Here is a 25,960-nt window from a genome sequence, read left to right on the forward strand (position 1 = left end):
TATAACATAGTATGTACCTATATGTAATTATGTTAAAGTGAGTGTTAAACTCTATTCACTTTGTTTACAATTTTAAATTTCTTCTTGAACATTTTTCTTGATCGATAATTGTATAATGTGAGAGATCTCATTGTGTAAAAGTGCATACTACGTAAATAACTATAGGTATAGATACAAAGATTAATAATTATAAACCTGCCTATATAATCTAGTTTTACTGTTTTAGTACTTAAACAGAAATAAATGTTTTCAATTTAAACTTTTTTTCGACGCATTCTTTGTTTAAATAATAAGTAGGTATAATATAAATTATAATTAAACATAGGATTATGTTATAATTTAGTTGGTCGAAGTCTTAAGGATGGAATAACTAACAAGCAGGGTTCTGAGTTTTATTATTTTGTACATCGGCAAAATTCATTCTGAATTAAAACAAGTGAGTAGTTAGTCGTCAGTCGTGAGATGCAAATTTGATTCAAGACATTGCCGCAATTAAAATAAGGTTTTTATTTCGCATGTACATATCCAGGCGTGGACTGGTAAAAAAGGGCGTGGGATGCTGCATAATTTAAAGGGCAAATAAAACAAATTTTGGGGGCAAATTTTAAATATGTAGGTTATTTATAAAATATTTAAATATTTTCTTTTGTTTTATTAAAATATTGTAAATACGTTAAAAATGTAAATAGGTGCCAAATTACAACAAACATTCAAAAAATTTAAAATTTACAAACTTCTACAGTTGTATGGTAAAAAAATAAAAATAAATTGATGGTCCATTATTACACATAACACATTCAAATATTATATTTAATTACTTTTAAAATATCATAAATCTGATTTTAGGGATTGCGACATAGGTAGGTAGTAGACATATATGAGTATATGACTAAACAAAGATATACTTGCTACTTAAGAGGACGTGATACCCGCATGTGTTGTCTCCGTCTTACAAGTGCATAACATAGCAAATTATACGCAAAGCAGAACACGTGTAGCTCCGTTAGCTTAAACATTAGAGTAAATTGACCTCTTATAAAATCTAAAGGTAAGATTATTATCTAGACAACCTCATGAGCTTTTTATTATATTTTAATTTTTAAGCGAGTTATGAGTACTTTAAAATACACAAACAATTTACAATTTTAAAATACTCATAGAATAAAATACCTACTCATATATCTCAGTTATACATTTTTATGTTCACCTGCAGTACAATAACTATAATATAAATAAAAATAATAAATTAACCAAGACAAACTAAAATCTTTAAAAATTGAACCTTGAAAGCTGTTGAATCCAAGCAAAAAATAACTAACAAAAATATATTATATATTGCCGCGATTGTCTGTCTTTGTCTAACACACGTGGAACATAGAAAAAATGACCTAAACGCCTGACAAAAATTAAGGTACTTCTAGTTGTTCGATTTAAAATATGTAAAGATGTTTGAATTGGTATGCAAGTTTACTTTGCATCGGTCGAAGCACTTTTTCGATTGTAGCAATATTTTGATGAGATCAAATCGTTTCTATATATTTTTTTATATAAAAGTTTGTGGGTTATATAATTCTGCAATTACAGACATAATGACAGATAAATGATTTTGGTCGCATTCTTATTTTGGTACATTAAAAAACAATAACTAGTAGCAGTTAATAAAACTATAACTAAATGTATAGGTCTCAGAATTAATAAGAGCATAAACATTGTCATAGGCCGCAGCATTTGGTGTAGAAGGGACAAAGGGTCACGAAGGGCTAGAAATCGAGAGGCAAACTCATGGGTCAGTAAATACTAAATTGTGATTAATTTTTGCCCCCCCCCCTCCCATAACAATTAGAGCTAAGTGCCTCTTATGAAGATTTTGTTAATAATAAATTAATAAAGTATATTTAATGTATATAAAAAGCTGCTCAAACTAATTAACCTATTTTCTTACTGGCTACCTACTTTAAATGTATTCTTTTTTCCTAATGATTGTTATAGTTATTACTTATTACATAAATAATAGATCTATATCTACCTACGATTTTATCAGAGAATTTTAACCTTCTCTTTCAAAATTCAGATTAATTTTAGGTTGGCACATTTATACCGATAGGGGCAAATATATTTTAGGGCAAGGGATGCTGTAGCATCCCAGCATCCCAGCCAGTCCGCGCCTGTAAATACACAATATGTATAATTAATGAAATGAATAATAAACATTACAAGGTGATAGTTAGAACATAATTTTTACAATATTAAGTTATGACTTATATGTGTATAATAATAGTCATTTATTTTATGTGGTTTGTTTTTTAATTTACTCTCCTCTCCCTTCTCATATAATTTTACTTCCACAACTAAAGTTTGGTATCGTAGTGTTGCTTCATTGTTTGAAACTTTAAACTTTAAATTGGGTTGCCCTAAACCTTTTCACTCATTATTCGTGACATATTTTTCTTTGCTGGGCTATCTCGTTTATCGCTTTTGTTACATATAAACCATTTTTTTTTTATATATTTTGTATTAACTTTTAAAGTTTCAACTTTTATTATTTTTCATTGGTTTACAGTGTGGCGTGTAAAATATAGAAATAAAAACGGAGATTTTTCAACAAAGCTATAGGTACATATAGCTGTTTCCATTTTTTTTTTTTTTTTTTTTTATTAAATTATGCGCAATATAATATTAAATTGAGTCAAGTAAACGACTCGGCTACAGGAGGCGTAAGCGTAGTCGACTTAAAGTAGACTTTGTTTATTTATTCAAACTTTCTTTTATTATTAAATTTTACACGCACAAAACATACATACATGTAACATATTATATAATAAAATACTTTGTAGCTGCAAGGTACACAACGACGAACGATCCATTATAATAATAGCACTAACAACTGTAGTAATAACAGAATTTTTACTACAGCTACATTATTGCAATAGAAACATGTTTTCATTAATTTTATTCATAGATTTGATAGTTTTGATGGGTGAGATTTTAATGGTTATATTTCATCTGATTATATTAGGTATTATAGTAATATTTATTTATTTATGATAATTGTAGGTACATCACATAATAATTCTTAATCTAAAATAATAACTTGATATATCTACCTAGTATTATATGACATTATTGTAATAAGAACATAATTAGATAACACATATTCTTATTTATTTATTTATTTTCATTTATTGATCTTAAGCATTGGAAACTATCATGGCCTTTAGAATTTTGTAAGGGGGTTACAGTCAGTTGATGAAAACGTTACAAGTGTATGTGGGGCAAGCTGGTGAGGATTCGTTACTAAAAAACCCGGTTGGTCACCCATCCGGAAACTAGCGCGTTCGGCTGATACCTTAGAATTCGTTAGTGACTGAGGCCAACCACCGAGCCACATCAGGCTCATTCGTAAATTTAATATTTGTTTATCGATACAATTTTCATAATACGAATTCTCCAACATAGTTTAAACTAATTATTTTTGTAACGTAGCTAAACACTAATACACGGGTCAAAAATATTCCAGACAAATAAACATAGCCGATTAGATGTAAAATTAATTAGAAATGCAGTGTACTCTCGGTAATTTGAAACTCACGAAGGAAAAAAAAAATTCGACTTACTAAAATTTTCGAGTTATCAAAATCTTAATGCGTTATTGTTATTTGACGGGGAATTTTATTTTTTCGAGATGTCAAGAATTTCGAGTTATCAAGGTTAGTTACCGAAAGAAAACAGTAATAGTAAAAAAAAAAATGTTAATTAAAACATAATATCAAAAATGTAGATAAATATATCATCAGCTATAATACATAATGTATAATAATTAATAACAAACAATAATTATAGGTACGATACAATAAGATACCATTGTCCATTAGTTATATTCTGCTCATATCATTGGTTTTATAATAGGTAGTGTAAATCAGAAATAAAACGCAATTTTTACGTAGAATCCCCCAAAATATTTCTGTTAATTAATATTTTGTATATTGTATATTAAGACATTTTTTGTTGGTTCATTAACAAATTATAAATGTATGCAGACAATGCAGTATGTATATGAGTTTATGTATTAATTATAGATGTAATGAAATATTTTACTTATTTAAATATCAAGTAAGCCTTGGTCTTGATTTTATCCTAATTATTATTTTCTGGTATGATGTTGAATTTATAGATAACTATTTTAGCTTAAAATTATGATAAGTTCTGAATAATGTAATATGGCTATAATTATATTAAGCGTATATTAACAGACTTCGACTGATGGAAACTCAACGACAAGCGTATTGACGTTCGTACCTGTTAAACCGACGACCAAATCACGTTACCAAGAACCCGGAGAAGCTGACGAGCACAGAACGTCTGACTATGACGGCAGGTTAACTTGTAGGGCCGAAAACCCACAGCACCAACTGTCGACGTCCCAGCGAAAGCACACAATAGCGGCCGGTAGTGATTCGTCTGATGATGCCGGAACGCCTTTTATACAAAGCACATGGTTGTTACGGATACAATGTGAGTATAATGGTAGAATTGTATATATACGACTTATTATTTTATTCATACTCGCAAATAGCTGCATATGTTTCTCGATACATACTACACCTGTGCAAATATATGTTCAGTTCTATAAATTATTTATTATTAGGATTAAAGTTTGAAACAAACCATGAAACCGTATTGGATAAGGAAAAGAAGAAGGAAACCATTGGTTTTATTATTTTTCTTGTTTCAAGTTTTTTTTTATCGTAAAAAATTCCAAATCAATTTTCTTAAATTTGAAATTAAATAGAAATATATGTATTTTGAGTTAGTTTAACTTATATATAATTCTAGAAGAAAACTTCAATAACAACCCCATAATATGTTTATTAAATGTATTATAGGTATCGTATAGGTATGGAAAATGTTCTGTAGTTTTGTTATACCTAATAGTAGTAAGTAATAACCATAGAATATTAAGACATGTAAATACATTTTCGAACATTTTTATAGCTATGATTTATGTTTTATACTTGTTGAACGATTAATATAAAATGTTATTTCGTCTTCGTCAGTGAAAAAGTACTGTCAAAAATCATTTTATTTCTTAACTAAACAAAACAGTTTAAGTTGTGAACTAAAACATTTAATTCTTAAGATTAGTTAAATTTGATCTGTTAGAGTTATAAGTCTACTTATTATTATTCAGTACTTCATAGTATTCAAACTGAAAGTTAACACGAAATTAATTAATTTTTAGTCTCAAGAAGTTAGCCTAAACGATTTTTATGAATAAATTAAATATAATAAATATAATATAGATATATTAAACTAAATTTATTGAAATTAAACTAAATAAATATCTTTATGATAAATTACATTCTAAATTTCTAATTGTAAAATATCATTTTTACACTTTGCAATAAAATACAATGTCTGATAAATCTATTACTTCAATATTTTACTCTACGCAGATTTATTATAGCAGAAAATAAGTATTATTTTTTAAACGATTGTATTACATTAATGCTCAAGAGCTTAGTGTAATTTATAAGGTCGTAAGTAGTAAGGTACTTACTATAGCAGTTACTCAATTCATTATTTCTATAGAAGCATTTAGCATTGGGTCCAGATCATGAAATGGCAAAAAAAGAACCAATCTCATGAAATGGGAAATTCCACGTTTAGTGTGTAAATATTTATATGAACATTATGTAAGTATTAAATAATTCAAACTTACATCATTCAGTTTGTATTGTACCGAGGTTGTATAGTAGGTAACTACCTATATGGTGTAAACGTAAAGATGTCTAATCGGTAACATATCTACAATGTCGACGTCTCTAGCTTCCATATACCTAGTTAAAATAGTAATTTGTTGAGATGCAAGCGATCAATAAATTTACCAAGTAAATTTGACCGACTTTTTATGTTTTATAAGTTATAGAAACTTTTAACGTTCTAGAAATATTAAACAAAATAAATTGTAATATATTTATTATTTATAGTGGAAAAACTAGTGGATTACCTATTATTATTAATTTTGAATAAAGTTAAGGCACAACGCGTGATACATTAATTTGTATAAAATTATATTTAATTGACAATTATTATTGTTGTATAACATATTACATTTTAGAAATGAATAAATTAAATGTATAATTAAATTTCAAAATTAACTGTTTATGATGGAAAATTGAGTTAATAAAATTTATCAACTTACCAACGTTTATTGCATTTTTACATTGCAAAAATATTATCTTTTGTTCTTTTCCAATTTTCCATATTAAGTATGTTCTGGAGATTTATCGCATAATTGATGATAATTGGGTGTTTCACTATCCGGAGACCGACTAGGATTTCTGTAATTTGCATTTGAATGTCATGTCAACTTGTTTTTTTTTTCCAAAAACTTCTACACAGACACGTATTCTCTCAAGTGACAATTCAACAAATTAAAATAGAATGGATGGTAATTCAATTACGAAACAGTTAGCAAACAGTTGAACTTGTAGTTTAACTGTTCGCTTAAAATACGTACTTGATTAAATATAATATTATAATGCTGTATGTTTCTTCTGCTTTTCTTATATTACTAAACAGCACGTTAAAGAGATTAATATTATACGGCTGCTGATAAAAGGGATGCATAAAATACGCCCACAACATTTCATAAAAACAACTTTGCTACGATCTTTAATATATCTAACTCATATTATAATAGCCGAACATTTAAAAAATGTGTGAAATCGGGATTTTTCAAATTAATTTAACCAACTATAGTATTATTGTATAAATGTATTATACCTATGATAGCAAATATCCTTGTAGCTACACATATTTAAATTAAATTGGAAAATTGAAATTTGTATCATTTATGTAAATAGATATTATTGAATATATAAAGAGATGACTAGATGAGGCAGATAAATAAAAAATACTTTGAATAATACAATTTTTGGTTGTACATGTTATATGTTTTTATTAGGTACTATTTTATTTGAGTTTAGATATTGTTTGTTGTTATAACAATTCTTACTTTTATATAACTGAAATGGTAAGAAAATATTATTTTCTGAAAGGTAGTTGTTTTTTTGTTCACAATGATTGTAACATACCTTATCATATTTCGGTGTAAAATTGAATAAAATTGTTAATAATAATATCCTGGTGATATTATATTGATAAACATAATACATAATAGCATATTTTGATCAATAAAAGAGCAGGTATTTTTGTTTTATAATCACAAACAATTTGGTTAGATATTAGATCGATTTATTATTTATTAGTATTATTAATTAAATACTTAACGAATAGGTTATTCAATGAAATACCTATGTTCATATAATTTATTTTTGAATCAAAATTATATGTAATTACCAATTGTTCTGTCTTTATGTGTTTCTATTCGTCTATTTTATTGCAATTAATAACTTTACTCATTTTATAATATTAAAATAATTAATTTCTATAGGTTCACAATACATAATTAATTGTAATTCGAAATAGGATAGATAGTACTGGATATTTTATACATCATATTTTGTTCGGGTACTAGTAAAATAATGTTACACAATTATTTTATTATTAAAATACTCAATTCTAAAATTATAATGTGTTTATTACTGTGAGTATATTACACGAATATTTTAATGACATACTTAGTTTGAAAGGTCGGATATTAAATGCCTTAATTATAATAAATTCATAATATACTACATTTAATGGTGTGTTCTATATAATTTTAAAATATTTAAAATACAGGTGGTATGAAAGTTACGTCTAAGTCTAACCATGTAGTTCTGCTATTTACAAATAAAGAGCTATTAAGTTAGTTGTTAAATAAATATTTAGCTTATTGTGAAATTATGAATTCTATCCAAATCATTAAAGCTAAAATTGAAGTACGAAATAGACTTGTATAAAACAACAATACTTGCTATATGGTAGAATAATACCGCAAACTTGTAAGTTTTAGTGGAGTGGTATTCGGATTTTGTTTTAGTGTCTATAGACAGTTCTCAGTAAATTTTACCTACCAAGAAACTTATGTACGGTTATTTACGACATATCTAGTCTTTTCCTATAAATTATTATTTCCAACAGATCGTTAGAACTTGGAGATGCAATGGTAAAGGTATACTCGCAGTTTTTATGATTATTCTAGAGATTATATTCTCACTTACTCTAATCACGTCTTTTCCTTAATGTTTGGATTGATCGTGTGTATTTTATTTTCTAAAAAAATGTTGTAACTTTAAATCTTGGTAATTAATGTAGATTATTCAACTACCCGAATGACAATATAAATTGTTCTCATTACGTAGTGCCAGTTTTACTTTTCGTTATATTTAAGTATTTAACTCATTATTTGATTATTGTAATTATAATAATTAACTATAGATTTTTAAATGTACTTACAAATGTATAATATTAACTTTAATCATTCTCAAGCTATTTCAATATTTACACAAATAGAAAATTAATAACGTCAACATTAAAGAACCCCTAAAAAAGTGATTGTTTAATTGATTAATTGGAAAATGTATATTTAATTTAAATAATACGTTTCACATAACAAACATCGCTATCAATTAAGTTTTGTGAATTTGAGAGTGAAGAGTAGGTAGGTTTTGATAATAATATTGATGTTTTCAATTACTCTATACTCTATTAACAAAAAAAATTATTATTTCCAATCAATTTAATTAAGATTCGTTTCAGGTAGGCAGTCAAATAGTATATGTGGTAATATGTATATCAAAACTTTATATCACATTATTTGGTACGTAACGCAACTTTTTATATGGAATATTCAGACTATTTAATATTCATATTTGAATACTTTTTTCTGATGCACTATAGTTTTGTTAAAAATATATACAGTTAATGGTAGGCACACGGTCGACCCAATGAAAATTCTTCTATGAGTCGTATCCATACATATAAAAGAACTTGTCCTGGCTGATTTATCATCACCTAGCCCAGTGGTGCCCAACCCGCGGCCCGCGAAGGTATTCTATATGGCCCGTTACGAATTTTCTAAAATAAAAACAATTTTAAAAATGTATGAAAAAAATTTTAAATTATTTATTTTCATATATTATTTTTGTTTAAATTTATGAATTCGTTTAAATAATTATTCCAAAAAATACAATTATAATGATAATAATAAAACTAAAAACTATACAAAAATGTTTTACTCTTATTTTTAATGTGAAATTTGAGCTTGTACTTCTTTTACTAATAATGAAATAATAATAAATCTGGTTGAAGTTTAGTGATTCCAATCCTCAAAATTGAATGAAGGTGTTCATCCGTAAGTCGCGATCTATGAACCGATTTTGTTTGTTTCATCATAATTTATAGACCATTTTTCATTAAAAATTCGGCAATCATCATTATATTTGCGTTTTTTTCTGTCCGATATTTTCAAGCGGAAACTTAACAATTTAATATCGATATCACCCGCGCGTGTACTTAAAATAACGTACTGATCTAACTAATGGTGTACCTAAGACGTGTACCTTAATTCATAATCTTTTCAATATACAATAAAAGATAAGAAAACAAGTCATATACATAAGATTATTTTTGTACTTTTATACTTTGTGGCCCGCCTGAAGATAATTGCTTACCAAATTGGCCCGCCAAAGGAAAAAGGTTGGGCCTCACTGACCTAGCCGGAACCGCTGAAGCTACGAGTATGAAATCTGGTCAGTAGTTTCGTATATAAATACCCACTATTATAAAAGATTTTACAAAATTCGCATTTTTAAAGAGGTCCGGTGGAAATTAAAAATTTGTTTTGTTTATAAATGGTTGCCATTAGTTTTAGATTATAATAGTATTAGTAAACATTAATATTAATTATTTGTATATAAATGGTTTGTATTGGTTACTTGGGCAGATGAGGTAAAACAGGCATCAAATCGTCGTATTTGCATTACCTCGATTAAAGAGACTATATATTATAACCAAATGTTAGTTAATTGACCGATTGTATATTTAACACTAATGTTTAATACCCTATGTTATATACGATAATGTTTAAAAAAATTAAAATGTATAGTGAAACTAAATATGTATAACCTTAGAATTTTTGAAATTATGATAAATATTTTGATAAAACGGTGATATGATAAATTGTGTGATTTAACTTACTTAATTTTAATTATTTCTAAAATAAATATTATAATACCCAACGTAAGCTTTAAAGCTTACAATTGTCAATTTATACAGTTCACAAATAATAATAATAATATCATAGATTTAAATGTTATAAATCAAAACTAATAGAATAAAATAATTCTACCTTATTGATTTAACTAAAATTATTATTTGTTTATCAATTTGTATTTCAAATATAAAACATTTTCATTCTTTCATTAAATAGTAAATACCTTACAATAAAATTGTTATTGACGCACATTTTCCATGAATTATATATGTAAATTACATTTTATTTTCGTTGTTAAATAATCTAAAACATTAAATGTAAGGTAAGATTTTTGGGACTTGGATTCTTTAATTTAAAATATAACATTATGTTCACAAGAATTTATGTTACAAGTAATCTAAAATACATGAAAATGTAACGTTTTTAAAAAATGAAAATTAGACATTTTAATTAAACATAAGAATTTAAATATAATGGGAAATCTAAACATGGAAACAATATTCTGAAAACAATGTATAATATTGAACGCATACAATAGACAGACTTTGCTTTTTTTGGGTTTATTACCATAGTCATAACCATACAATATAAATCCAGTACCTATGCAAGTATAAATCAATATATATTACGGCGAAGGTAACGTATTTTTTAAACGTACGTTCCATCTATTCACCTTTTTAAAAAATGTTATATTATAAAATACATACTATACGTTATAAGTTATCGTATATGTATAAATATATACTTTACGTATACACTAGCTACTGTTGGTTGGCTTTACTACGTAAAACTGTCATTCTGTCATCCCGCAACGCTGCGCTGCTCGTCATTGTCGTTATGTCCGGACCATTTCTCGTTGAACTCTGTCGCCGTGCCAATTTCGTATAAAAGAAAAAGTGTGCCCTGCGTACATAAAAAATAAGTTAACTCACAATGTCTCGTCGTTTATTATGATAAAAACTATACGAGTCGGTGGCATAAATAGCAAGGGCATTTTTTATTGTATATATACGGGACGGGTAGGGGTCCCATCCGCGTCGTGGTCAATCGGTCGTGAAATTGCTCTTCCACCCCTCTCATCGTCTCGTTATACAAACGACACCCTGCCCGCCAAAAAGTTAAGTCACCCAGTTAATAAGTTACCGGAGCTGATACTATAGTAACTGCTGGGGATTGAAAAAAAATATATTATTGAACAGATCATAATATTATTATAAATTGCGTACGAAATTCCTTGGCAACGATATTACGGCACATTATATAGCATGCAATATGCATCGTATCTTTTGCAGGGCTTGGTGTTTTATATATAATTATTAATTTCAAATAATGCATACTTGATATATATAATTTCCCAGATGTTCCCGAGACTCAAATCACATTGGGCACTAACTTACGAGCAGATGACATACGTGAAGGTACAGACGTGTATTTCGATTGTACGGTAGATGCGGTGCCACCTGCATATAAAGTCCAATGGAAACGAGATGTACGTTATTAATTATTATATAATATTAATTATTGGTATTAACATTTATTATTTAGGATTAGCCTTTTAATGTTTTTTATAAATTTTAAATTCAATCCATTCGTAAAGCATAAAAAAAATATAATATGATATGAAAACAATTATTTCTATTCGAAATTATATTAAGTATGCAATAGTCTTTACAAAATGTTTAGGTACGTTTTTAAATATTCCCAATTATAATTTATAATAATCTACATAAGTATTTTCAGCCAATGATAGATTATTAGTGTTTATTTTGGTTTTTGAATTTAAGCGTTATTTATAGTACATTTGTTTATTTAAAATATTTTAGGGTATAGAACTACATCACAATGCTGGTGGAGGTGGTTCAATATCTGGAAGCGGATCAACTACAACAATTATTATCAGTAATCAGTCATTGGTGTTACAAGGAGTCAGCCGCCGTGAGGCTGGTCATTATACATGTGGTGCTGAAAATGCTGAAGGTCCCGGACCTCATAGCAAATCAATTCATCTCGATGTTCTCTGTAAGTTTACATATGTCAATAATAAATAATATATTAAGTGTTCTTTGAAATGTGACAACAACTATATTTTGACGAAATATTCGAATTTATATTAGATGCTCCGACGTGTACACCAAGTAACAGTGCTGGGAAAGCTGTTCAACGAGTTGTGTACGGTGTGGCAAAAAAAGAAACCGTAACGATTGCTTGCCATGTACAAGCTAATCCTGCACCAACAGAATATCGTTGGTCGTTCAACAATACAATTTCTTCGATTGCTACTGGAGGAGGAGCTGGGTCTACCTCGACGGGTTCCTTGATCAAACAACGGTTCAGTAGTATTGGAAATTTAGCCGGTTCTTCTTTGAACTCATCGAGAGTGTTAACTTATGCTCCGAGAACAGATTTTGACTATGGAACAGTTGAATGTTGGGCTCGAAACCGAGTGGGTATGCAAGCGCATCCCTGCGTCTATCACGTCATTGCTGCAGGTCAGTAAGCGGAATTGCTTGTATATTATATATAAAAATTATATTATGCTTATAAATAAATGTTTCAAGTAAGTACCTATCTATTAACTATTAGATACATATGTCTTACAGGTCGACCAGATCGCGTAACTAATTGTACGGTAGTGAACTCTAGAGCTGCCATGAATCTAAATGGTACAAGAAGATTAAGGAGTTCCAAAAGCTCAGGATCCCACATTTTTATAAGATGTACAGAAGGATATGACGGTGGCTTACCTCAGCGTTTATGGGCCGAAATCAGAGAGGATTCTAAAGTCCAACATTCGGACTTAGGTGGCGACGATTTAAGTGGAGATTTAGTACTAAATATAACAGGTATTGATGAACAAGACCAACCAGGTTTCTCAGATTTAAATCCAGATGAAAATAAAAAATCAGAAAATGTAGCTTCTCCGCCGGTAAAAGTATTTGTGGCAAGAGGGTTGAAACTAGGAGCTGTTTATAGAGTTGATGTGATGGCTAGCAATGCCAAAGGAAGGTCAGAACCATTAACATTAATGGTATCAATACCAATGGGGATGGCGGGAGCTGATTCTGATGAACAAAATCAGAACGGAATTTCAAATACAATGACCACAATAGAAGGTCAAGATCCCGACCGAGCCCGGAATTTACTATTGGAACAACAACGAGAACAGGAACGTGGTAAGTAAAATTTTAATATTGATATAAAGTTAAAAAGAAAGCTGAATTTTAATAACAACCTCCACCTTATGTGAAAAAATATGAAATATTTAATAAAATTGTGTTTGATAAACCATGTTAGCTAGTATTTACAAAAGAGTATATTTAACAAGATTTCAATATTTTTAAAAACAGTGGGAGTACAAAAAATTATTATATATTATTTATATATTACAAAAACAATATTATCAAATCTAATAAAAAAAGAGGATTATTAAGTTTTTTTTTAAATAATGGCTAAAATTACAGTTATTTTAACTGTATTACATTTAAACTAAAAGTCTTATGAAATCAAAATCAAAGTAATTTAGCGTAACAATTATGTGACAAGCAACTATTCGAAAATTTCATAGAAAGTTACTACATTAAACAAATAATCAATTAAATTTAATGGCATTCCCTACCATTAATTACAAATTTTAAGCCTAATCAAAAAGTTTTCATTTATAGTGTGAATCGTACCTGCAGTGTCATTGAATATTTATACTTTAACAATTTTCCTTCATATAATATATTTACAAAGGCTGGTAGTAATTCCCTTGAGTAACTGCAGTCGATTTCGTCTCCCTACAAATGAGCACTCCCTCGCTTCAACCAAGTTTATAATATCTAGAGGGGCAATAAGCGCCTGTTACAGTATAGGTGATTATTACCTCTTGCGATTTTTATCCCCTTTACCCACCCTAGAGAATACATTTATAGGGGAAGGTTATAATTACATGCTGTAAATATGTCAAATTGTACTACAGAATTAATTAAAAATGCAATTACGCGTATAGTTATTAGTTGCATGAGTGTACAAAGTACATGTTGAAACACCACTCAGGACAAGACAAAAATTCAAAAAGGTGTATTATTTATTTGTGTTTGATTTAATGTGTCTATATTATAAAGTACATAGATATAGCATATCCTAACCTAGTCTAACCTAACCTGTAAGTTACCTAGTAGTTACTTAATGTGATTTTAATTTTAATTTCATGTTATCATAAACCAATAAACCTAGGTATACCTAGTAAACAAAAAACATTAAAAAAAAATGTTTTCCTTATCTATTTATTATTTTTAAATTAATTATTAATAAAACAATAAAATTAATGTAGAGTATATTCATCCTTAACTACATAATCTTACAAATCATTATCAATTCTTAAATAAAAACTGAACACGTATTATTTAGATGTAAAGTTTAATTGACCAACCCTCTGTAAATCAGTATACACCACCGACAACTATAGTGGTCACTTTGTCAGTATACTGATAAGGATGATTCAGAATGTTTATTTTTAATACGCAGATAATTCTTGTTTCTGTTTCGTTCCATCGTGTTTTTGTTTCTTTTTGTTATCATTAACAATATAGGTAAATATGTAGCTACTCGTCGTTTATTGTGTAAAAATAAAAATAATAAATAATATCTGCAGTGCAGCTGAATTATATTATTATTATTACTACTAGTTATATGACTATATATATAAGCGCCACATAAGTATATAGAGTATGTGTACCTATATTGTTAATCGTTCGTGTGGGGTGGTTTTCAGATCGGAGGCTGCAAGAGAATGGTGGTGGCGTGGGAGATTTTCGGATGACGCGTGCCATGGCTGTTGTGCTGCTCGTAGCTGGGTCGTTGGTAGTGGTCGCTTGTGGAGCGGCCACATTTCTGCGGTACCGTCGAGACGACGACGACGACGATGACAACGATGACGATGATCGGGACAACGGCCGTGGACCGGAACGGACTGTGGTGGACGCAGGCACGGTGTGCATCACAGGTTCAGGGAACAAGCCGGAAGGACCGGTGCACTGTCAGCCGGCCAATGCAGATGGTTGCGCGGTGCCGCCGAACGTCGCGATACCGAACAACAACAACAACGTCGGTGTGAACTTCGGCAAAAACATGACTTCAACCGACAACAACACGGAATACCACTGCGGTAGAGTCGTTGGTGGCCGGGTGGTTGGCGGCCTGCAGAGGATCTGCAGCAACACGATCGGCAGGGGCGGTGCAGTCCCGATCGGTGCATCTTGCGCAGACGGCGGTGGATCGCAGCAGGACATCGTCTCAGGCACGCCGATCGCGCTCGTGCCGCCTTCACGTGCGTCTCCGACGACCCTCTTGCGCGGCGCGTCTTCCATCAACAACAACGCGCAGCAGTCGTCGTATAGCGCTACGTGCAAGCCATCATTACAGCAGAAAATGTCGCTGTCGGCCACCGCCGCCATTGACCAACCGGTACAGGGCCGGATACCACAGTCGTACCACAGCAGGAACCCGGACATCATACCGGCGCCGCTCATGTCGCCTGGCACTGTTTACAATAACTACAACAGTGGTAAGGATATCTATATTTGCTATCTTGTGTAGGATACATTTTAAACGTTTCCAAGTACAGACCCAGATACTTAATTTGAAAAGAATCTATTTAAAACACGTACCTATTTGAATATTCGGTGAAAATAAATATTAAAGTACAAAATATACAGAAAGGTACTTTAGAAAAGAATTTATAGACACATTCCCATAATACTTTCAAATTGTTTATGAACAAAAATGTTGCTTTAAAATTGACTTTTTTCGTGTTATCGTAGACGGGAGGAGGAACTGCTGTTGACATTGCTTTTTCTCCGGTCCCCACTTTAAAATCAACCTATAAATCAACTGAACCAACGTTTTTTTTAGTATTTTTGCGTTTTATATGAATTGTATAAATCATTTTATAATTTATACCGTACAATTAAGTGTAGGTAACTACAATTTAATCATCTGTTTTACACAAGTTATGGAAATTTTTGGTTGGGTATAAATCATGGATTAATAAATAGGTATAATTACAAAAAACCAATTTTTGTCCGGTTTGCGAATCTCTCCACTATTCTACACACAAAACCATTGCTCGTAGTTCTCCGCATTTCATTGGTCGGCAATGTCAATAGAATATTATAGAAGCGGAGAACTACGTGATAGACGTGTCAAGGGTGGTATGCGTATCACAAAGTTGTGATCATACATGTTCTATTCATGGTAAAAATCACACAAGACGAGTTTAATACTATTGTTGACATCAATATGCAATACCAACTACGGAGTGCCCGAAGTAGTCCAGGAATACACTAATTTATTATTTGTTTTTAAAAATATACTATTATGTTTAAAATACTGTTCTAATTTACTATAGGTACATTAACAGTTGACTATGATAATATTGTATATTATTATACTAGACCCACTCTGAAAATTATTTTTAAGTAGATAATATTTTCTGACTCAAATGCACGCACATTCACATCTCAATTTTTTTTTTATTGTGCGTTCATGAATTATTATTTGATTTAAAATACAGATACTTTGAGAAATATTTAAAATACTTCATCCAAGTTACTTTTTCCAAAAGTATTTATAATACACATTTAAATACCTGAAAAGTATTTGAATACTTTTACTCGTGTATTTTACCAGCTGGCTTCTATTTAACTATGATCAATTGGCCTGGTTTTTTGAGTTTTTCTAATGGGTTCAAATAGTGGGAAGACGTCGATGCTGATAGTCCAGGGTCCTTGAGCACATCAAAAATCCATCTTCAATCCTAGGTACATTTATAAATGTATGTTATCATTGTTATCGTTATGCAGTTATGCTGTAATCGGTTATCGTGTATTAATAGTTGGAAGTTTCCAGTCCACTGCACGTTCTTTGAAATAGATACCGAAAAATGAACCCATTTAGCCAAATAACCTTCTTAAACGCCGCGTACGTGATCATAATTTACTATCGAAAAGTTTAAAAGCAAAATACTTTTCATCATAATAATAATAGTATAATACTATAATATGGTAACTATATAAGATAACCGAACATGACCTAATGGCTAATACTGATTCCAATCACTGAACGAAAAAACGGATAATTTATTCGTGTCGAATACGTGCTTTGATTATTCGTATACCAGATACCTGAGTGGCTTGCCGTGAAATTCAAAGTTTTATTTTTTTTTTAGTATATCAATTAGTAGATACTATTTGACATTTGTATACAAATTCAACTTTATTAATATTATGTTGGTACAGATAATAATATTAAAACTTCCATTTGGGATCAAATTTCGCTTATGATTTATAACACTGCAGTGTTTAATATTTTTATTGTTGTAGTTGTTAAGACACTAACCTATATTTTTTATTCCGCAAACGGAAGTAGAATATACATTTTTACAAATGTTGAAGTATCTAACAAATAGTTATTTTTATTAATAAACACTTAAAGTTTGAAGAAATGGAGGAAAATGACGGGGTACACCGCATGAGTGTTGTCGACTTCTTCGTTCGACAAAATAATAGAAAATAAAACAACCACCGAGGCAAAAATTATAAAAATTAAATTGTCTATAAAAATGTAGTGTTTTAAATAGTATTTTTTTCTCAAATTAATAAAAAGTTCTCAGAAGTGTTGTGAATTACCCTGTTCATATAATTTATACGAAAAAGTATTAGGTATTAATTGTTTGTTCATCACTACTTATAAATATTACAATACCAATATATTTACAACTGAACCGCGGTTGTCTACAGATCTTGGTGACCCAGCTGACTCCATGACTCTCATCATGGCTTCGTCCACGTCATCATCTCCAATACACAACCACCGTCAACAGCAGGTCCACCACCAGCACAACCGTTACAACAACCCGCCGGGACAATACCACCCGGGCGTCATGACGCTCCGTCGGCCCGTCGTTATTAACACACAATATTATGGCGGAAGTGGCGGCGGAGGCGGTGGCGGTGGTGGCAGCACTCTGCAGAGAAACAACCTACAACAACCCGACGTGAGTGCCAAAAATCAATATACAAAATACAATTAACTTAACAATACGCGTATACCTAATAGTTTATCTGGTACATGTTGATCTGTTGGAAAATAATAAGCTGATTACGAAGTAATTATATTATATAATTACTTCTTAAATACAGAAAAACGACTTATTCTTCCGCTGAATGAAACTACTACATTTCTCATTGATAATCGTCATAATTACCATGAACGTTTACAAACTGTAGTTTAGTTAGTTTATAGAACGGTTCCCAAACTAATGACACCGCATGGGCTACGGCTCATGCGAAAATAAAACAAACATAATTTTTACCAAGTTGAACGAGCCTTAAATGGGTTGTCAATGAGAACTAGTGTTGTTTTTTTTATTTACGCTGCCCATAGTATTCACAGCAGCACATAAAACAAAACAGTGTACTATTGGCTAAAAAGTTTGGGAACCGCTGGTGTATAGCTTGAAATATTAATACAATATGTTAACATCTATTTCGATAGTGAAATTGAAATAATATTAAGTAGTAAGTACTTACAACAACTCTGTCGGATTTCGGTGATCATAACGTTTTTAATTTATCACCAAATTGAGATGGTCCATTCGCCCCTTCTAAGCCATGCAAAAATTATTAATACGTCTTTATAAAATAAATGGTTTTGAAATAATTCTGGTTTCCATTTTTGATTTTAATCATATTTTACTTTGTTGTGAGAAAGAAAGAAAATAATCATTAATCGTATTCAACATAAAATTATTGACAGTTTTAAAACGACTACACTTTATATAATATTATTTGAAACGTAAATACGTAGTTATATAGAAAATTAAGTTGAGTATTGCATACATCTATATGATAACAATTATAACTATTAGTAACATAATATAATATGTAATATAGTGTAGTGGTGATATCTTTTCGTGAAAAAAAACTTTTTTACCACACCAGATTAGCTTGTCTGGCTATATTTATATGAAGTATAAGTTATAGCTATGTAGGGTTACTATTTTGGACTAAATATCCTAAAACCTTGACACATGCATACATTTAAGTGTTTCCTGAAATATCACCATGTATGCTAAAAAAAACATTACAAAAAATATATTTATAAAATTAATGGAAATATTCTCGTAAAATACGAGATATATAATCGTTATTCTTGCACAACGAACTTTTTATTGCTTATTGTGGATTATCTACTATTAAATAACCATGTTATTGCGGTGTAACAATGGTCCGGATTGACCAAAAAAAAAAATAATAATAATAATTAATATTCATGTAGCGCGTTATATTGACATGTGCGGGAGGGCTTCGCTATAATATATTTTATTTTACACACAGTCACACACACTAATGATGATTTACTTGGTACACATTTACAGGACCCACACGCACGCACTTAGAAAATTCCCTATATAGAACTTCTTATAAACGGTCGGTATCGAATCCCCTTGTGGCTTGTTGTCAAAACTATCAATTTCTTGCCAACTGTTTCAACCAACATATTTATCCGAAAATATTTCTAAAAACATATTTGAATTCGTCATAAAGTTTACTTGAAATCGACTTCCTAACATTTTTAACTTCATTTTTTTTATTCAATATTATTAATATTTAAACATACATTTATTATTGACATTTAAAAATTATTTAAAATATAAATATCTAATTTTGAAGGGTTCAGTGCCTAGAAGTCCAATTTTGAATACATGTAAAAAAAGTAGTTTTCAAGAAACTTCGTAATGATTTCAAACATTTCTTATCCAGGAATTCTCAATGGGGAAGGGTGTGTATAATTAATAATCAAGGTTGAGTTTTTATAGCACTTGAAATTGCAAAAATATGCACTATAATATTACTTTAAAGTTTAATGTTTAGATATCACTAAATATGTGCTAAATATATGCAAAAAAATCAACAAAATATTCAAAAATAGGAGTTATAAATCAAAGTTAAGCACAAGTTAAGACGCGACAAAGAATAACCACTACACTTTCAACCGAAAATACAACTATTATAGTAGGTACGATTACACAATAGTCAACTGTATTCATATAGTATATACGATATACCTAATGCCTTCAACATTCGCTCGTGGATAATCATAGTCGTAAATGACAATAGGTCCATAAAAATATTAGACAATAACTAAAGCTTAAAATTAAAACTAAATACCAAGTTCGAAATGATGCGTTAGAGCGTCCGTGTAGTGATGAGTCTATTGTACATTTGTACTTAATCTATATTTACTTTTAAAATTAGGTAATGATCAAAAATAATTTTATTAAAATGTTATTTCATAAAACATAAGCAGTTTTCTTTAAAAAATGGTCAAAAACCAAAAATATATCAAAAATAACACTAAAATCTAAAAAATCTCATATTATGCAAGATAAAATGTATATAATTTCAGTTCTCTGAATTACGAAACACATTTTAAGCTTACTCTGCTATCTCTTATAAGAAATATGCAAATGCTACAAAATCCCAACCCTGGTAATAATACATTTAAATGAATTGTGGTGTAAAGACACGAATAAGGGGATTTATGGGACAATGGTTAGGGGGGGCATAACCCCTACACCCACGCGCATGCACTAATGTCTTCTAAGGTTCTATCCTATTAATAGTACCTAGGTATAGACGTATAGTGGGTACAATTGTATGTTTATAGTATGGTCTATTTTGTTAGAAAACACAGCCGAGATCGAATTCCATTTAACAACCATGTTATTGTGGTGTAACATCGGCCCGGGTGACCCGAACGGTAACGATTTAAACAAATACTTACAATTTACTTTGTATAAGTACAACATGACGTAATATTTACAATATCTTAAAATATCATCGGATCTTAGGTATTAGGTAATATATAGTCTATGATATAGTATATATACTCATTAGTCATCCAAAACGATGATTTTTTAAACCAATTTCAACAACAAACGTGCAATGCAATGCATTTATAAAAAAACTAGTTGCGGTTATAAACAAAGAAAAAATAAAATATGCAAAAATGTTTACTAAAATGTTCCGGTATATTATGAAACACATTTCTATACAACTTAGACACTTAGTAGTTTGTTGCATTTTGAATTATTAATGAAAAATATGTAAATTCCCGTAAGCCCTTGTCATAAGCTCATAACTTACAAAATATATTATTAATTACATCGTGCATAATAATATCACGTGTTTACGCTGTCAAGCAGCCGATCGTCATGGTCAAAGGCGTCTCAGTGGGAGCTGTCAATTATCCAGCGACGGCGTCTTCGGCCGCGGCTTACTGCACCCTCCCACGTTCCTCTTACCTCCACCACCACCAACACCACCAAAACCACAACCTGCACAACCATCAACATCATCATCAACAGCAACACTGGCAGCAGCAGCAGCAGCAGCAGCAGCAACAACAACAACAGGCGCATCACCCGCAGCAGCAGCATCAACTTCCCACCGACCTGGAAGTGGACGTGGTCGAACCGCCGCCGCCACCCTGGCCACCGCACAATCTGACCGGCGCTTACCCGGCGACTGTGATCGTCGTCCCGTCACCACCGTTGCCCTCACCACCGGTACAGCAGTCGACGCCGGCGACCGCGGCCATCGTTCCCGCGCCGGACAAACCTCAAGCGGTCAACAAACGAGAGAGCGCAGTATGACGACGTCGGAGCACGGATGTTTAAACGATATTATATTATAAAATAATATATAATTATTATTATTTTAATGTTATCGTATAGAAAATAGTTGTAAGTATAATATAATATTATTATTCAATTTCGTTCATTTTGTTTGTATTACTTTTGTCATTATAATTTCGTTTTCGTTATTGTTGGAATTTTTATTCCGACATGTAAATTATTATTATTATTATTATTATAATTAATTGTTTACGACTTCTTGTACCATACTATACCTGACGTGTGTAAAATCGCACACGCATATATTATACACGCACCCATATACACACCCATACCGATGTCCACTCACACACATACGTTGTTCACTTGTTTGCACCAAGTTTATAATTTCTCCGTCCCCCCAAAAAAAAATTTCAACACCGTAAGCAGAACATGTTTTTTTATATATTATATATTATACAAATATAAAATACAGTCGTATACTATAAATAGTAGTAATAATAAAATTATTATTATTACTATTATTATTATAATTATTATTATTATTATTATTATTATTATTATACAATTATTATTGATATTTAATTACAAAAAAAGATTTTTATTAATACAATTGTATTCACAATATGTTCGTTAATTTTTTAATTCTGTACAAATACCATTAAAAAAAAATTAAAAATATTATTATTGCATTTTATTTATAATAATATGTAATAAAGTTTCATTATTTCAAATGTTTACGAAAAAAAGTACATTCATATAATACTATAGACATTATAATAAATTGTAAGCTGTAATATATATTATTTAATAATATGTCAATAATGCCGTTATGCCATTCAAGTAGATGATGGTATACTATGGTAGCATGTGGAAGTTTGGGCTGTGATGAGGTAAGTGAGGGCGGCGCCTCACCTAAGAAAATAATAACCTGGTAATTAGTTTTAATACAAATTGTTTTATTATTATATTATGAAAAGTAGAAACAATATTGTAGTACCTAAGTCAAATTACATTCTAGCATCAAAAATAGAATCTACATTTTTTTAACAAATTGAAATATTTAACTTTAAAAACTTTAAAATGTTTCGAAGTTTTCGATTTTTCTGTTTGGTATTCTTTATAATTTGTATAGATACTATTTGTGAATTTATCATTTGTAAATAAAATAAAATAAAATAAAATTAATTTTACTTATATATTAATTTTAATTTGGATCAATTGAAAATAATTCATTGGTGACTATTTAAATCAGCGAATAAATATGTCTAACTCAGTGTCTTCAGACAATGATCTTATATGATCAAGATTGAAAAAAAACGTAGTACAGAGTGGTCACGTGCATGGAATTTTACTGCAGTAAAGTCAAGTAAACGTAAACATATTAAGCGTGCTGACTGAAATCAATATTCGTATTGCGATGATGACACCGACGAACTTCATTACGAATTATTTATGAGGATGGCAGCTAGGTCAGCCGTCAGGTAATAGTAAGTAGTAAGTTAATGATGTAACCCTGGTGGCCTGGTCCCATATTTAAGGGGACTCGGGTTAGCAATAATTGCTCCCTGTGGTACATCTCGGGGAGCGGGATAATGTTTGTAAATTAGTGGACTTCATTATTGGCCCTGCTCCTATGCAATGATGATAAAAATGGTATTCAACTTGTAATTCATTGCTCCAGCAAATTGAATTTCATAGAAGAAAAAATATTGGCGTTAAGGGCGTCGGAGCCAGTGCATTTTTTAAAACAAAAACATGTCTTACTGAAAAAACTCAAACTCTGTAGAATCGTATTTCGCTGTTTTTTGTTTTATTTAATAGAAGAGAACATTTTGCAGGTCGGATCAAAGCCCGATTTTCAAAATTAGAATTATAGAACCTAAATGTACATTTAAATATGCACTTGAATAATGCACAATATTTGTTCTTTTTCAGATGTATTTTTCTACCACTATTTAAAGTAAAATGAAAAATCAACAGTTGACCCGACCTGGAATATCTTCTCTTTTTTATATAAAAAAAAGAATAAATTAACGAAATCCGATTTTTCTACATTGCGTGAGAGTTTTTCCTGTGAAGTCATTTTCATTGATATATTACACCGTATCAACCCCCCCTCCCCAAATAGGTATCGAGCTGTAGATTTGTAGAAAAGTATTATAATTAAGGTAGTACCTAAAATATATATTATAGTTTTCAAATTTTATAGCATTTTGGAAAATTTTAAAAATCAGCACCGACACCCTTAAGGATATATATGAGTATAATAATGCGTATACCTATGCATATTTTGGTTTTGATTATTGAATTATTTAGATGGTGTGGACGCTATAAAATAATTAATTTTTTAAGTTTGTCAATATTAACCAGTTGGTGGTATATAGTTTTCTAATTTTGGAATACTAACTTCTAAAACTGTAGTTAGCTTTTAATGACAATAACTGATCTGTGTTAGTATCGTCTCCATAGATGCAATATTTTAATTTAGTTAACATTGTAAAATAATAGTGGTACAATTATGAAGTTTTTATTACAATGAAATCTCAATCATTCGGAAATTCTATATTGGGATAGATAATATTTTTATGAATGAGATGATATACTTGCATAGTGGAATAATAAATTGCACTATAGTAACAGTTAAAATAGTATCTTCTGTGTTCGATGGTCCATCCATTGTTTGAAAAGGTGTTTAAAATTAATGGATTTTACCAAAACAATTTGAACGAAGAATCACTGCGTACTACATATTATAGATTCACGTTCGAACACAGTTAAAAACATAATGATAAATAATAAACACGTTAAAATATTACTTGCGCATCCCAACTCCTAGGAAATGGGAACAATGTAACCGTTAAATTGAACAACAATGTTTTTTATTTACTATAATGAGAAGTTGTGAGGTTTCGCACAAACAACCAGTCAATGGTACGCAGAATACAAAATACCCACTATAATGTAATGTTATCTCTAAAAAATTACGACTTCCTACATTGTACGCATAGATGATAATTTTAATTAACTATGATTGTATCTAGTTATAATATTGATATTAGGTATTTTAAATCTATTCGTATGAGGTAACTTACTATGAACAGTACAAAACTATACAATTACAGTTTTTTAATCATATTTTATATCCTAAATATATTAGGGTTCGAAATGTATATTTGAGAATTTTTTTCTCAATATTACAATTAATTACGTAAGTTATAAAAATCAAACTCCTACAATTAAGTTATTAGAACATAAGAACTAACAGAAATAACTAATGGACACCTATGGACCATTTTTACCTTTTAAGGACAAACGATTTCCGATAATAATCTAGGAGCTGTCTTCGTTTTAGGATATCCAGGGCATTCTGGGCCCTATTGTAAGATTGCAGGCAACTAGTTGCGTCTCGCGGTAAAACTTTCTTCTAAATTACTGCCCGAGTTTTTGTGGGGTGCATACAAATTTCGGATTTTATTTACCATACATACGAATTTGGGCCACGATGTTTTGACGTATTTGGTTTTACCAATTAAACATTTTTTAAATATAAAATTATACATTCTACACTTCAATTTCCTTCTCATTTTTGAACAGACTTAGGACTGTCAGTAGCATCAGTACTCTAGGTAAGTCACTAATGTTATTTTGTCACTAATTTTTATTATTAAAATAATAACGATGGGATAAAGAGTAAAAAGGTGGGTAAATGGATATCATTCTGCTGTACAACAAGATACAAGTGGACCACTGTATAATGGATGGTATTAAATTTGAATTCAATGATATAATAATATCATTGTATACGAAAAACGATTCTGAGCGGAGACGGTTTGTCAGTGTGGATATTTTATATTATATTTATATTGTTATTAATTATACGGTAGCCGTAAGTTGAATTTATATTAAAATATTATTTTTAGACTGTGAGCGGAGCAAGGAAGCTAGTGGCTTTACAATGGTGTTTATTTTATTTTTTTTATCCTGTATACGAAATTTTTACTAGAAGAAGTGCTTTGATTTCAAGATATAGTACATTATATTTTAGCAAATTTGATCAAGATGGTACTTTAAAGAGGTCATTTTTCGATTTTCTCAATTTTTTTAATGCCACG

At 30.1% G+C, this 25,960-nt stretch overlaps 1 protein-coding gene across 1 annotated transcript in view; it reads left to right on the forward strand.

Annotated features, from left to right (window-relative positions):
- The window catches only part of LOC100575399, a 149,540-nt gene extending 127,222 nt beyond the window's left edge, over positions 1-22,318 (forward strand). Inside the window, exons 6-13 of the mRNA XM_029488953.1 lie at positions 4,251-4,512; positions 11,521-11,651; positions 11,986-12,181; positions 12,277-12,651; positions 12,763-13,335; positions 14,919-15,710; positions 17,944-18,200; positions 21,414-22,318. Of these exons, the coding sequence (XP_029344813.1) occupies positions 4,251-4,512; positions 11,521-11,651; positions 11,986-12,181; positions 12,277-12,651; positions 12,763-13,335; positions 14,919-15,710; positions 17,944-18,200; positions 21,414-21,863 (3,036 nt within the window). The 3' untranslated portion in view covers positions 21,864-22,318. The remainder of the gene's footprint in view (positions 1-4,250; positions 4,513-11,520; positions 11,652-11,985; positions 12,182-12,276; positions 12,652-12,762; positions 13,336-14,918; positions 15,711-17,943; positions 18,201-21,413) is intronic.
- The last annotated feature ends 3,642 nt before the right edge of the window (positions 22,319-25,960 follow it).

Source organism: Acyrthosiphon pisum, chromosome X, assembly GCF_005508785.2.
Source record: "Acyrthosiphon pisum isolate AL4f chromosome X, pea_aphid_22Mar2018_4r6ur, whole genome shotgun sequence".
In the NCBI taxonomy this organism is placed as follows: domain Eukaryota; kingdom Metazoa; phylum Arthropoda; class Insecta; order Hemiptera; family Aphididae; genus Acyrthosiphon; species Acyrthosiphon pisum.